The sequence below is a fragment of the Miniopterus schreibersii genome (genome assembly GCF_964146895.1).
Source record: "Miniopterus schreibersii genome assembly, chromosome: 6".
NCBI lineage: Eukaryota > Metazoa > Chordata > Mammalia > Chiroptera > Miniopteridae > Miniopterus > Miniopterus schreibersii.
Genome location: NC_138107.1, coordinates 76622876 through 76637727, shown reverse-complemented (window position 1 = coordinate 76637727; position 14852 = coordinate 76622876). Strand labels below are relative to the sequence as shown.

The 14852-nt window shown below is 35.9% G+C and overlaps 2 protein-coding genes across 4 annotated transcripts in view; one reads left to right on the top strand and one right to left on the bottom strand.

Moving 5' to 3' along the window:
* Positions 1 to 14852, top strand: part of NMBR (neuromedin B receptor) — a 40835-nt gene that overhangs the window by 1979 nt on the left and 24004 nt on the right. Inside the window, exon 2 of one of the 3 annotated variants that reach the window (XM_081139895.1) lies at positions 7734 to 7796. The exons of the other annotated variants lie outside the window; for them this stretch is intronic. The gene's annotated coding sequence lies outside the window, so the exon portion shown is untranslated. The remainder of the gene's footprint in view (positions 1 to 7733; positions 7797 to 14852) is intronic. 3 annotated transcript variants of the gene reach the window in all.
* On the bottom strand, positions 2806 to 4829 carry GJE1 (gap junction protein epsilon 1; the record flags this gene model as incomplete). Its single annotated transcript, XM_081140809.1, has 3 exons — positions 2806 to 3201; positions 3958 to 4140; positions 4791 to 4829. The coding sequence occupies 3 exons, from the start codon at positions 4827 to 4829 to the stop codon at positions 2806 to 2808; spliced, it is 618 nt and encodes a 205-aa protein (XP_080996935.1).

The following is a 14852-nucleotide window of genomic DNA, read 5'->3' as shown; positions in this document are numbered from 1 at the left end:
AACTATCATCTCAGACGTTTATTAAAAGATTCATATCTAGGTTCCACCGCCAGCCTTTCAGGTTTAATTGTTCTGGGTAGGATCCTAAATGTCAGTATTTTGGAAAAGTCTTCAAGAACTTTTAATGGCGTATCTAGAGTCGAGGACAACTGCCCTGGTGACTCACCAGTACACACCTGATTCTTCAAGCCTTCTCTACTCTTTTCAAGCCATACCCTCTGCCCTGATTGCCTCTGTCAAAGATTGTACTCACTGCTGTTGCGATTAAGACCACCAAAAAGGAATTGTTTCACCTCACCTCTGCCACACCAAAGTAATACTAACCAGCCAGCATATATTGAGCATATACTATGCATCATGCATGTTTCTAGGCTCTTTTTGTAAACTCATTTAATCTTTATCACAACATAATATTCAGAACTTTTAATTTTTTGCCAAGCAAGTTTCAAGTTGCTTTCCACAAATTTTGATAAATTGTGATTGTATTAGCATTTGCTTAAAGTGTCTTTCAGCTTTCCATGTAATTTCTTCTTTGATCCATGGGCGAATAAAATTGTATTGTTAGTTTCTCAAATATTTGGGCACATTTCTTGCCCTTTCTTCCTTCTTTCCTTGGGTGCAGAAAAGACCTGCTGCTTGTAGCTGCAGCAGCTTACATTGCAACTGTGAGTGCAATGCACTGAATGATTGTGTTCCCCCAAAATTCGTATTTTGAAATCCTAACCTGCAATGTGATGATATTGGGAAGTGAGACCTTTGGGAGGTGATTAGGCATGAAGGCGAAGCCCTTAGGAACGAGATTAGTGTCCTTATAAAAGGGACCCCAGAGAGCCCTCTTACCTTCTTCCCATCTTGTCAGGAAATAGCAAATATGTAACCCAGAAGAGAGCGCTCACTAGAACCTGACCATGCTGGCACCCTGACTTCAGAGATTCAGCCTCCAGAACTATGAGAAATAAATTTATTTTGTTCATAAGCCACCCAGGCTGGGTATTTTGTTATAGCAGCCCAAATACACTAAGACAATGGCTCCACCAGCTTGAGGATGGAATTTGAGATTGTGAGAGCTGTGGAAACGTAATGGTTCTGATGCCTGATGCACCAAAGGAGAATCTGATGGAGCGCACAGGGAGGCCTTATTTACTTTAGTAATGGGGCAAAGTCAGCCCTTCACCAGGGCTACACTGGTCCCATCTAATAAAGCTTAAACTAAATCACAAAGGATACATTGTTTCCAAGTTACTCAACTGGGCCTCAGAATAAAGTTTAACTATATTTATGGGAAGAAAATAAATATCCAGCATCCAACAAAGTAAAACACCCAGTCTGGCAAAAATTACCAGCCTTCCAAAGGTGCAGGCAAGTATTACTCAAAATGAAGATGTATGTATATGTGTGAGGATTGGTGGGAGCAGACCACACTGGTGGCAGGCAATAAAACGTGTATTATCGCTAAAGAATTTAAAAATAAGAACAAAATGGACTAAACTTTGTTGCTGTTTATTAGCACTAGGGGCCAGTGATTCTAGACAAAGACAGTGAATAAATAGTCCTTCGCACAGCGTGGGCTATTTCTACCCCTTGTCATGCCACTGAACATCCCACTAGAATATGATCTCATAAAGGTACTAAATCTTAGTTATCTTTGTATATGAACTCAGTGCAGTAAATGGTAAATGACACTCAGCAGCTATTTGTTGAATGTTGGTAAGTTGGATTTTTCTCCTGTGTACTCATGTGGAAAAAGCTTCAATAATGAAAAAATCCTAAATCTGGAAATTCATGATATCGAAAATAGGCTGAATAATACTGAGGAAAAGATTGAAAGTCTCAGTATTTGACTGACTCTACTTACTTCCCTAATAAAGCACCAGTATAAGGCAATCATACATAAAGATTTTAAATGACATCAAATGAAGATGATTATTGGTAAGGCAGGCAGATAAAAAGAAATGCACTGAATATACACAAAATTGTCTTTGAAATAATTTCATGGCCATTTAGAAAGTCTAATTTAATATAAATATAATTTTCCATTTCAATAATCTTGAATATAGAAGCAATAGTTATATCTATGAGCACAGAGGTTTTAATTTTTTTCAACAAGAAACAAGAAAACTTTGCACAATATTTTTCATAGCATCTAAAAAATTTATTTGGAGGCTACATTACCATATCGTTTAGTACTTAGAATTTTAAGAAAACAGTAGAGTATACTATTAAAAATGTAATTGCCATATTTCTTCAAGTTAGTGATCAAATATAGAATGACTTTTAGTAATTAGCTTACAACTTTTGTGCTTAAATATGTTATACTTTACATGACTGCAGATATAATTACATCCTCAAAGTTTAAGCTGCATGGTTCAGTGGAAAAGGAAATGGTTTTAGAGTTAAGGAGGTCTGGATTCTAGTCTGGTTGTATGAATTAACCTCTCTGAGCCTCAATTTTCCACTCTGCATAAAAGGGATAATAAAAGCTTCTCTATCCACAAAATACTGTGACCTGTTAAGATATTGTATGTGAGAGAACTCTGTAAAGGTACTATTTAAGAATGAGCTAACATTAGTTCTATGTCTGTTTTCCAGTGCATGACAAAATTAAAATAGAATGAAATGGTTGTTCAAGAATCCCTGCCTTCGAATTTAGCACTATATTTTATGTTAGACGTAAATTTTAGACACACTGAGGTAAATTTAAAGAATAAATATTTATGTTTGAAATTAAGATACTCAATAAGGTAAAAACAAATTAAAATGATTGATAAATAACTGTGCCATGACAGCAGATAATCACCATTTGGGTCACTGCTTAATTAGAAAGCATAATCTTTTAAATGTGATCTCAAAAACCTCAGCAACACATAATACCATTGTAATTGCAGCAAATGTATACATTGCAATGAGAAAAATGGTCTTCTCCAAGTGTTCTGGCACCATGCATTTTATAATAGTAAGATTTTTCCCCAGGGCTCCAGCGTCACACAGGTAGAGAGGCTTGACTTGGAAACCAAAGAGGTGAATCTGAAGCCAAAATGATATCGTCTCTAGGCTGATTCTTAATAAAATGGAGACTATATAAATCACAGCGTAGACGGGCTTTTGAAGAATGCATTCTTCAGTGATGCTTTTACACGCAGCGTAAAGATGGAAAGTAGCCCCAGGAACCAGGACAATCACTAGTTGCAATGCCCAGAACACCTAAAGTGTGTCAGAAATATCTTAGTCAAATCAATCAACATATAACCAAAAGTACACTTTAAAAAAACCACTGATTATCAAGAGAGGCTAACTTAAAAATTCCAAGTTTCATAAGTCTTATAAGCAATAAAAATAATATAATGAAGGAAGGAAGTAATGAAGAACATTCTTTTAATTAATAAGATGTTTGAAACACTAAACATCTTAGTAATTGTGAAATGTAGTCATATTGTACTATCATCACCTACCAATGAACTGATAATGATGAAGTACTTTATTTTATTAGCTGTCTAATTTCCATTTTCTAATTACACGCCTGGAGTATAATTTTAACATCAATAGATGATAGAATGTTGGAGTTGGAAGGAACTCTCAATCAACTCAAATTAATTTACCTGAAATCAACAGCTAGTTAAAAAATAGTAATAATTCTAGAAATAATACCTGTTATATTAAATTTATTAGGGTGACATTGGTTCGTATGATTGTATAGGTTTCAGGTGTGTATTTCTATGATACAAGATCTGTACATTGCCCACCACCCAAAGTCAAATCTTCTCCCATCACCATATATTAGGCCCCCTTCACTCCCCACCCTCCTCCTCTGGCAGCCACCACACTGCTGTTTGTGTCCACAAGTTTCAGTTTTATATCCTACATATGATTTTAATGTTATTATGACATTAATTTATATTTAAAACAAAACAAATTTTGTGTGGTGCAGAGTCAGTTTTATGGGAACACAGAGAAACTTACTTGGGGAGTGATTGGCCTGAACTGATTGTAACAGAAGAGGTTTATTTCTCTCTTGTCTGGGTCACAACTGAAGTGCAAAGCCTCATTCCCATAGACCGCGAAGCCTAACACCCCGAGGAAGAACATTCGGACGGATCCAAAGAAAAGCGTGTGGAATTGACCGACCACGGTTGGAGGCTTCACCTGTTATAGTTTTGGGAGAAAAGAATCTTTTGAAAACAAACATTAAAGGAGGACATTTTAAAGGATTTTTTTCGTTGCCACATTTTGAAAAATTTAAGGTTCATAAAATTTTGAAGCAAGAAAGAACCTTAGCGGTTATCAAGACCAATGCAAGCCCTGCATTAGGAGATTTCTCACCCCCTTTTACTCTGAAAATATGAAGTGCAACAGTCAAATAGTGACACGTTGCTAATAATGAAATGTATAATTTTGGAAATATTTAAAAAGCTTTCAATTCAATTAATATCCCCAATCCTTTTGTAATGAAATCATGGAAATCTGAGAATATCTGGGACCTGTTTTGGAAAAGTAAATAACCCATCCAATGTTAAACTCATGCGCACTAGCTTAACAACCAAATTATGTTTATTTATTTCACATTACAATTTATTTTCTACTCCTTTATTGAATTGCAAGAGAGTGAGCTACTTTAAAACAAAGCTAAAAGTACTTCCTGAAATGTCCTAGTTACAATTTTAAATTCAGAGTGTTTTGAAGTATATGGTTAATATGTGATTCTCCGTATATGTAGAGGAACTTATTCAATACACAAAAATCAGGTTAAAACACACAAACAGTACACCATTTTTTGTTATTTGTATAATACTCACACATCCTTCACAGAAGTTTCTGATGTAATTTAGAGACATACTCAGGAGATGTTATCCTCGCATCCCTGTAGGCTAATTCTTGACCCACATGCCAGTTGGCTTCTGCCGGAACCAAACTCACATTGTGTCCAGACTTTTACAGCAGAAATCACCTATCCCTGCAAATTTCTTTCCCCTCCCCCTTCTTTTCTGTCTTCTTTTTCATAGATCTCTGGGGCCCCCTACAACTTTCCTATCTCTGTCCCAAAACAAAAACAAAGAAACAAAAGCCTAGGGCATATGGTCAATCTAATAATCCCTTGATTTACGCTGTCAGCACAGCCTGCCAGACAGGAGTGCCAGCAAAGCAGGAGGCCAGCCCGACCTGGGCTCTGAGCACTCAGTGCCTCTCAGTTGCCCGAGAATTGCCTATATGTAAATCAGTGAACTGTAGCTTAGAATTTTCTCAAAAATGTCCTATTGTTATTTATTTATTTATTTATTTATTGGCTTCCCTTTACATGTGTCTGAACAAATAAGTACGTGAAAATATCCCTGATTCTTTCTTGTTTACTTCCATGGAATAGAACTAATTTCTGGGAAGTTTAAGAATTTTGGAACATAGGCTATGATAGGTATTACATTATTGAATACCGATGTGTTTCTCTCTTTGTCTTTGGCTGAACGTTTACCACAGACATGGAAAAATCTGGTTAGAACTCTCTTCTAAGGAGAAAGACAGGGTCCTGCTAACCAAGGTGAGACCAGGATCTGGCGCAAGTCATGTGAACAGTTCCTCCGCCCTTTCTTTTGTCTTTCAGTAGATATATGTGATCCGCTAGACATTGTTATGGGTGCTCACAGTCAGCTGGGACCAAGACAGACAAGTGTTGCCTTCAGATGGATACATCTGCTTACTATCTTCCATCCACCCAGAATGTCATACAGCCAGTGGTGAATCAAATCTTCTTTCTTCATCTGCCTTTCTCATCTTTGTTTTGTTTGTGATCTGTGAAAGTTGGAACTACAGACAACTTCGTTGCTCTCCTCAGCAACTGGAGAAGTGACTGCTTAACATGTAACTGTCACCAATGGGCAAGGGACAGTGGCCTTGTACTGGATAGGAAAAAATAAAAAAGAGCAACGTAACAATCCTTCAGAGCTGTTGAATAAGAGAGTTTGAGTATTTTTCTATTAATTTTCTCTTTTTATGTAGACTACAGAAAATTAAAAGATTAATAATCTTTCTTAAGCAAGGAAGAGTCACTACTTCTTCAATGTAAAGAATCTTCATGTTGACCAGAGTAGAACATTTTATGTCTTTTTACAATGTCTCTCCTTTTTCTATCTCTGGTCAATCTTTTTGGGAGGGGGTGTCCCTTCCTTTAGAGTCTATTAAGCTGCCAGGGCATGGACTTCTGCTCAGCAAGGACTGGTGAATCTGAACCCCAGGGATGCTTTGAGTAAATTTAACCATTAAAACTACTTCTGTTCTCCAAGCCCCAAAGATTTAAAAAATGACCAGAACATCTCCATCAATTTCCTGAGTAAAGGTCTAAAATTTGAGGCAACCACATCAGCTTGCTTGCTCAAATTTGCTGGGAGCTTTTACTTTCAAGATAGAGGAGTGAAGGCAGGCTCAGATCTACAACTACCACTGTGAACACACACACGGGCACACGGACACGGACACAGACGCACACAAATTGCTGACATTTATTGATCACCACTGTCTTTCAGTACTACTCTAAACCCAGAAAGTCACATATAGTTTTTGAATAGATATTCTTGGTGTCCTAAGATTAAAAACAGGTGTCCTAAGATTAAAAACATAAATTAAGACTTGTGTGGTCGAACCCAGTAAGGGGATACAACTCTAATTTCCTTCAGAACCCAAGACAGGATTGAATGAAATTAAAGTATGGAAACGCACTATCTGTGATAGCTAACACATGAAAATCAATTCATAAATGTTACTTATTATTGTTGTTTACAATCTGCTTAAAAATCTAGCTACACGTATTGCTTTAGAGCTATGCTTTTCCATATGTACTTATTCACTCATTTTTTTTTCCATTCACCCAATAAATATTGAGCACCTACAGCACCGGCTGCCCAGCTGCTATGTAAGGTGCTGGGAATGTGTGTGAGTAATGTAGCCTCTGCCTTCATGGGGCTTACAGAAAAGCACGTGTGTCTGTCCGTCTGTATGTATGTATATATGTACATCTATGGTTGGCATTCATACTGTTGAGAATTTGCTTAAAATAAAGCATTTATACTTAATCCTTCAGAGTACACTCACAAACTATTTTGGCTTATTTTACATCTGACAAAAAGGAAAAATGGTCTCTATATAAGTTTCCTCTCTAACATCCTTTGATTTTCAGAATTTTCATGGTGTTACAGCAACTTACCTTCTTCATGAAGGGGCGATGACTGTCGAATAGGATGGAAGAGAGGTCAATTTAGGTACTCAAAATACCATGTTTCACAGAAGGACAGCTGAGATAAGGCAATCTGGAAAGCTGCCTGGATTCATAAATCACAGTCCTTAACCAATTCACATCTCATTGAAATCTCTGCCCTGCCAAAATTGGGTTTGTCTTTCTGCATGAATAATTTATATTTTTGGGAATGAAATTGGGGACTGCTAAGAAGAGAGGGTCAATAACCAATGATGTTATTTTAGACAAATGATACAGCCTTCTGGGTTGCATTTCCATTTCCCCAAAAGGAATAGACTGTATTCTACAATCTGTAAATAATTTCACAATTCTATGGTTTTACAATCCTAACTATTACAGCCGTACCGGGAGCTATTGTACTAGCTCTGAAATTTATTGTCAGTAATTTGTACTGTAATTGCTTGAACTAATGGTAAAATCGAGGGTTTGCGTTTCAAATGTTTCTAAACTACATGATTTCTACTTACAGAATGCATAGACCTTATTTCTTTTTCAGCTACTTCATCCATATAGCCAAGCTCCGTAGGAGAACACAGTCTGTAAATCCAGAAGATCTGAGGTGGTGTCTTTTTCTACTGTTATTGCTTGTTACTTAAGCATTCTATGTTAGCTCTGTGACCTGAAGCTTTTCCATTGTAAAATGGGGGGAAATATTCGCACTTAACAGAGATATTGTAACGAAATCAGAGAATATATGAGATAACATCTAGCACAGCACCTGATATATAGCTGGTTTCTCAATAAATATGATTTTTGCTCTTGTTGTGAAGACTAGACTCATTCTGTCATGCTTGAGAGGAAGTATAGCAAATAGGTAAAAACTTAGGTTTTGAATCAGCAACAGATTTGAATCATAGCTTGTCATGAAAATGCCTCTGGAAAATAACCTAGCAACTCTAAGCCTCAGTTTTCTCATCTGCTTGGAATTTGTTGAGCTTTCTGATTCTGTGAATTTGTTGTCAAGAAATCTTAGGGGGGGAAAAATCAGCCATTATTTCTTCAAATACTTTTCCTGTCCCCTTCCTTTTTTATTCTGGGATTCCAATTACATATATATATGTTAGACTGCTTGATAGGGTCCCAAATGTACCCGATCCTATCTATAAATACTTTTTCTCATTGTGTTTCATTGTGAATAGATATGATGCTAATTCCATTGATGTTTTCTTCTAGAGGATTTCAGCGGTAGCTAACTCTATTTAAGGCACTTTTTATTTCTGATATTTTAACCTCTAGATCAGGGGTCATTGAACTATTGCCCATTGATTAGACATACCTTTAGTAAAACACAGTTTATTGCAACATAGTCATGCCCATTCATCTATGTAATGTCTATGGTTGGTCGGTTGAATAGTTGCAATGGAGATAGTATGGCCCGTAATCCTGAAATATTTACTATCTGCCCCTTTAAGAAAAAAATTTGCCAAACTTTCTAGAGCCAACCCATCTCTAGAAGTTGAATTTGGGTCTTTTTTTAAATCTTCCATTTCTCTAATCAGAATGTTAATATTTTTCTCTATCTTAGTTCCAGCATTTCTGACTTTTTTGTGTCTATTTCTAATGATCAATTTTCTCCTCATTATGGGTTATATATTTCTGTGTTTTCTTTAACGTGATAATTTTTAACTGAATACCTGACATTTTGTTGGTTGCTGCATTTTATCGTCTTCCTTTAAATAGTGTTAAAATTTGCACTGGCATACAGATAGGGTTACTGGAATCAAAAGGACACCCTTGAGGCTTGATTTAAGCATTGTTCAGATGGGTTTAGATTAGCTTGTGGTACAGGACAAATTTAGGCTCATAACTAAAGTAATATGCCTCTGAGTATTCTACAGGATGAGCATTGCATTACAAGGTCTTTCCACTCTGGGTGTGTAAACACAAACTACTCTCAGCCTTGTTTATATTTCAAGTTTTTATGGGTGTTTTTTCCTCTGGTAACGAGATGTTTTTCTCATGTATGATCTGATTAGTACATAGTCAAAATCTCAAGTAGACCCCCTGCAGGCCTCTAAAGTTCTCTCTCTCTTTGGGTCCCACCTCTGTAGTACTCTGCCCTTCAAATTTAATCCATTTTAGGCTCCTTAAATGTTGATCTCTGGTGGAGAAAGACAATCGTCCCTTCTGCAGTAAAAAAACAAACAAGACAAAAGATAACTTAAGGCATCTGAGGTGTTTGTCCTTCAGATGTGCCAGAAGATGGAATATTTCTTAGGTCTTAGATTTGTATCAACTTCCCAAAAGCTTCTAGGTCTCCTGAGACTTTCTGAATAATTCACATCTTTCAAAATACCTTTAGACATGGACATTTCTCTTAGGAGCGATTCCTAGATAAACATGAGGCAGTATTAGGGTAATTCTTCAACTGACAGATTTTTCTGATATGAGACAATCTACATCATATAAACATGACTTCGGAGGGCTCTTATCAGAAGTTATCACAAATTGCCATTAACAAATGAGGAACTTATATATTAAGTTAGGCTACATGAACACGATTAATATTTTTACTAAAAACTTAGTGATGACTACAAATATGAACACATTAGCACATATCTTTCAATATGTTTAGATTTTCAGGTTATTTCAGTTTATATCAAGGAGTTAGTGAGCATTATGCACTGTAACTGGGTCCTTTAGATTTATTAGTTGGAGGTTCATACTCATCTTTTTCTGAAAAATACTGAATTTTTTATTTGTGGCTGCCAGTTTTATTTTTTGTTTTCTGTGAACCAAGTATCCGTAGTCTGTGGTTTCTGTGAAATTATTTGCTGTACACTCAAACTCAGGAGCTCAGCTTCATACTACTCATTCGTCAGTGCTTATTCTTGACTTCACCTCAATTTTTATAAGTTCTACAAGCCATCTATTCATTATAATTTTTCAATGTTGGACATAATGAGAAAGTATAAATGCTTTTGTTGCATGCCTTAGTGTGGGGAAAGTTAATGATTGTTTATGTTTGGCAAAGCAGTATAGTCTGACTGCTTCTTAATTTCAATATATATTGAATCGTATTTTATATTACAATATACATAGCATTCCTTTAATTTATGAAATGCTTGTAGATTCAAGCTTTAGTGTATATAATTAGTCTTAGATTCATAAACTCCAGATTACGGAATTAAAACTCTGTGCTAAATTATTGGGCTGTCATTAGAACTTCCGTTCCTTATTCCCTTTGTGACATGTTACCAGGGAAAATTCATTGCTTTGAATAGTAATGAGCTTGAGACAAATTTAGCTTTTGAAAGCTGATTAATGTATTCCCCTGTTATGAACACCCAATATTAAACCACCTTTGCTCCCTTTTACAAGGAAAATTTAATGCCCATTTTTCTATGAATTTCTACTTATTAAGTATTAAGATGTGCTAATTTATCTTTAAAATGTTAATATAGATCTTGAGATGCAAATGTGCTAGAGCTGGTGAAATATGAAACCATATGTGAGATGATTGTATTAATATTCTACTGACTATAATTATCTGAGTTTTATGACTCATATGAACTAAAACTGTCACATATTCTCTGATAGTTTCAGAAGAAATGATTTTTCCAGCTTTTTATGTTAGAAGTATGTAGTTTCCAAGGTGTAGTGAAAGGTCTTGTGACTGTCTAGCGACCTTTAGTGACCTTATCGTCGCAGGCATTCTTGTGCACTACAATGAACAGAAACCAGTCTCAGCATTTACGTTATTGTGATACAATTTAAGATGAAGTTATGTGTTGAAAGTTTCTAATAACACTTTTTATCTATAGGACTTCCTAACTTATTTTGGGTGAGGTGGCAGGTTTCTAATACTATTAATCATGATGTTAGAAGTTAATAGTTTGTTAAAAGCAATTATGCTAACAACAAAGGTAATAATTATGGGGTCATTTGGATAACAGTGGATAAAATTTATAGTACTAATAATCTGAATGATGATTTTATGCCAATAGGTCTATTAAAAATATGTAAAACCGAATTATGAATGGAAACTTAAATGGATAAGAAAATAAAAAAAGATGCTTAAATAACAGGTGGCTAGAAAGGTGCTTTTCAGTTGTCAGATGACACAGGTCTTGTGCAAAAGCAACACCCTGCTGAAATGAATTCCCCCTGAGTTGGTAGAGTGATTTGGAATCAACTGGTGTCACATTTATGATACAGAGACTTTTCATTGATTTCTGATAGGTCGGAACGCAAGAGCATTGAGCTTTTAATGCCTGCTCAAAACCTTCTAGGGTTTCAAGACTGTTAGAGGAAGTATGGTTTAAGGGTTTAGTCCTTCATAAATGGCTCTACAAACAGAATTTTTTGAAGACCTTTACCTGTCTGTGTACACACAAGATTTTAATAACTCTAAACATCCCCTTAGAGCCAAATATTCTATGTACAGCTTCCTATAGGAATTGTAGGCTGAAGCTATATTTTTGTGTAGGTGTAGGTGCAGGTGTTTGAATAGGTGTATCTTTCTGTGGGATTAAGAGGGTGTAGCCCTGGCCCGTGTGGCTCAGTGGTTGGAGCATCGTCCCTACACCAGAAGGTGGTGGGTTCGATTCCCAGTCAGGGCACATACCCAGGTTGCAGCTTCCATCCCCGGTTGGGGCATGTACAGGCGGCAACCTGTGGATGTCTCTCAAATCCATGTTTCTCTCTCTATCTCCCTCCCTCCCTCTCAAATCAACAAAAAACATAAATTTAAAAAACTAAATTTAAGAAAAGAAGTTGCAGAAAACAATGGATATTAAAGTTCTTTCTTGGATTTAATAATTCTATCAAATCGCAATTCAAGGTCTTTAAATATTTTTCCACGACCATTAATTACCCCTATGTCAAATTCCAAAAGATCTTAGTGTTTTTAACTTGGTGCCCACATGGACATATATTAGAGCTAAGAACTTTAAAAAAACTAAGGTTCACTGGAAGACAGAACAAAACTGCTTTCTGGTATAGATTATCCCTTCTCTTACTTCCACTACTTCTACAGTCGTGTGGCTCGGTTCTGGTATAATAATTCCCCGATTGTCTTCTTATTGCCATATGACCTGCTCAAAACCTTCTGCACCCAATGCTAGAATGATACCTCATATATGGCTTTATTGTTTCCTTCCAGAACCTTCTCTTGCTTTCCAAATCTTACTAACCACAGGCTACACACTTTAATTTAGCACTTTGAGTATTCCACAAGTTGGCTTTTTTCATTTGGTCTCTGATCCTTCTGGAAAAATCTATGCTTCAGCCACTTCAGACTATCCCTTATGCCCCAAAGGTGTGTTATTTTTATCCACATATGGATCTTTTGCAGCTTCCAAAAGGCCCTATTTTACACCAGTTCTCCACGCCCCTCCCACCACACACGCACACACACACACAATACTCTTCATCTTCCCCATTAAAATCCCATTTGTTTTTCAGGCTAATTTAAATTTTTATGTCTATGCTCCCATCCTTGATAAACTGAGCTAACAGCAAGCTTTTCTGTCTGAATTTCTAGAACGCTTGGCAACACGCAGGGCTTAATACGAGGCCGTTTGAGATCTTTGTGTAAAGTGGAAAAAGTCACTCCATTTGAGCAGATAGTCCCACAGGCACATACCTTGGTGAACAAACTGACTCTAGGTGAATTAGGAAAAAGGAATTCTTTTATTTTGTTGATGAGTGGATAAAAAAAAAGCTGTGGTACATTAGCACAATGGAATACTACTTGGCCATAAAAAAAAAAGGACATTTTACCTTTTGCAACAGTATGGATTGACCAAGAGAGTATTATGCTAAGTGAAATAAGCCAGCCAGAGAAAGGTAAATACCATATGGTTTCACTTACTGTGGAAAATAGGAACTCTTAATTCTTGCACCTCTAACACCTTGCCAGGATGCGTGGCCTAGCAAATGGAGATTCACTAGACTTCAGTCCCCTTTTTTTGTCATTGTCTAGCTGGATGACCTCAGATATATTACTTTACCTCTCTAGATTTAGCTTTATCCCTTGGAAAATAGGGATAAAAATATGGAGTTTGTAGTGCTGTAAGAATATGACATGAGATAATGAATGTAAATTGTTTAGCTGGATATTTGACCTATAAACCCTAATCAGTAAATAGTACTGACCTTTACGATTATTATGTTTTATGCTACCACCCTTAGTTTCAGGGCTAGTCTGTTTTTCTCACTGAATTGAAGTTTCTGATATGGAAATTCAGTATTTGTAGACACAAATGCATTTTTTGATTGAAATGTTTACTGATGATCATTATCAGGTCAGTACCTCTTAAATAAATATTAACACAACTACATTTCTTGAACCATGATGCATTTTTATCTGCTGTTGACACTAGCTGGACACATACCAACGTATGAACCCAGAGAGAGAAAATAAATATGAAAAAGGTAATAGTCTTATTAATACCCTGACCTTGACTTAAAATTATGGTGGATTTTGGGAAAGACATTTGTTAGCATGATCAATCACCCCATTCAACTAATGAGAACACTTTCCATTTTCTGAAAGACAATTTGTAAAAAAAAATATCAGATCACTGGTCACAAAAATGTCAAAACCTCTTAGTTATCTGCGGGGGGAAAAGGCAATAGAGATGATTCTCCATGCAACACCAAAGTTAAAAGCCTTAGCCTTGACCTATGGAGATTGCCTTCAAGGCCATAAGGTAATTTATTTTTTCAACCTAGACTCATTCAAATTCTTGTTTTCTCTGGCAATATCCCTGCAGGTTATATCCAGTGGACCAAATTCATATCAGTCTTTTAACCTCTCCAGAGCACTTTGTAACTGCATATATCAGCTTTGAGTGGAGCTTTTCCTATTTTATAATTGGCTTCTTTATGCTGAGAAACCTTTGGGGGATTAGGAGGGGCAGCCAGGAAAATGTGAATGTAGGAGGGAATTGGGAAAAGGAATATTTCTGTTAAACATTAATATATTTGCATGTGCAGAGTGTGATTGACTTTGATATTTTGGCTGGGCTTATATTTGCAATATATCAGTCTTTATGTGAAAAGGAAACATTTGGGAAAAACTGACAATCCAGGCAAAAATGACAAATATTTAAATGTTTACAGATATTTAGATGTTTCCAAATGGGTAAGCTGCTTGTTAAACAGTTGGGGACTATAGATAAGAATATATGCAATGTGAGCATTGCTTGATTCCTCAGTCCTGGTGTTCTATCTGCATTAGGTATATGGTAGAAAAAATGAGTATGATGAGGTATTTAATCAGATACATGGAAATATTTTTACTTTATTGTTAATTATAATGTTATGTTGATTTATTATTATTACTTTATTCAGACAAGGTCTACATAAAGGTAGTGAAAGAGCTAAAGTTTTTGAGAAGAACTTTTCTTATATAGAATCATTCTGTTTTATAAAATTCACCAATAGTTGAATATCAATGAACTTGATACTTAACCACATATAAGTTCTTCATGTACTTCATGATTCTTCAATAGTTTCAGCAAAATCAGAAGTTTGAACTACCAGCTTTTCATAGGTCATGTTCAATGTGTATGAGTCAATGCATCTTTAGAACTGAAAAACAAATGACTTTAAGTTATAAAAATAACTCCTTCATTTTTCTTAGAAATGAAAAGATACTAACAAAGCA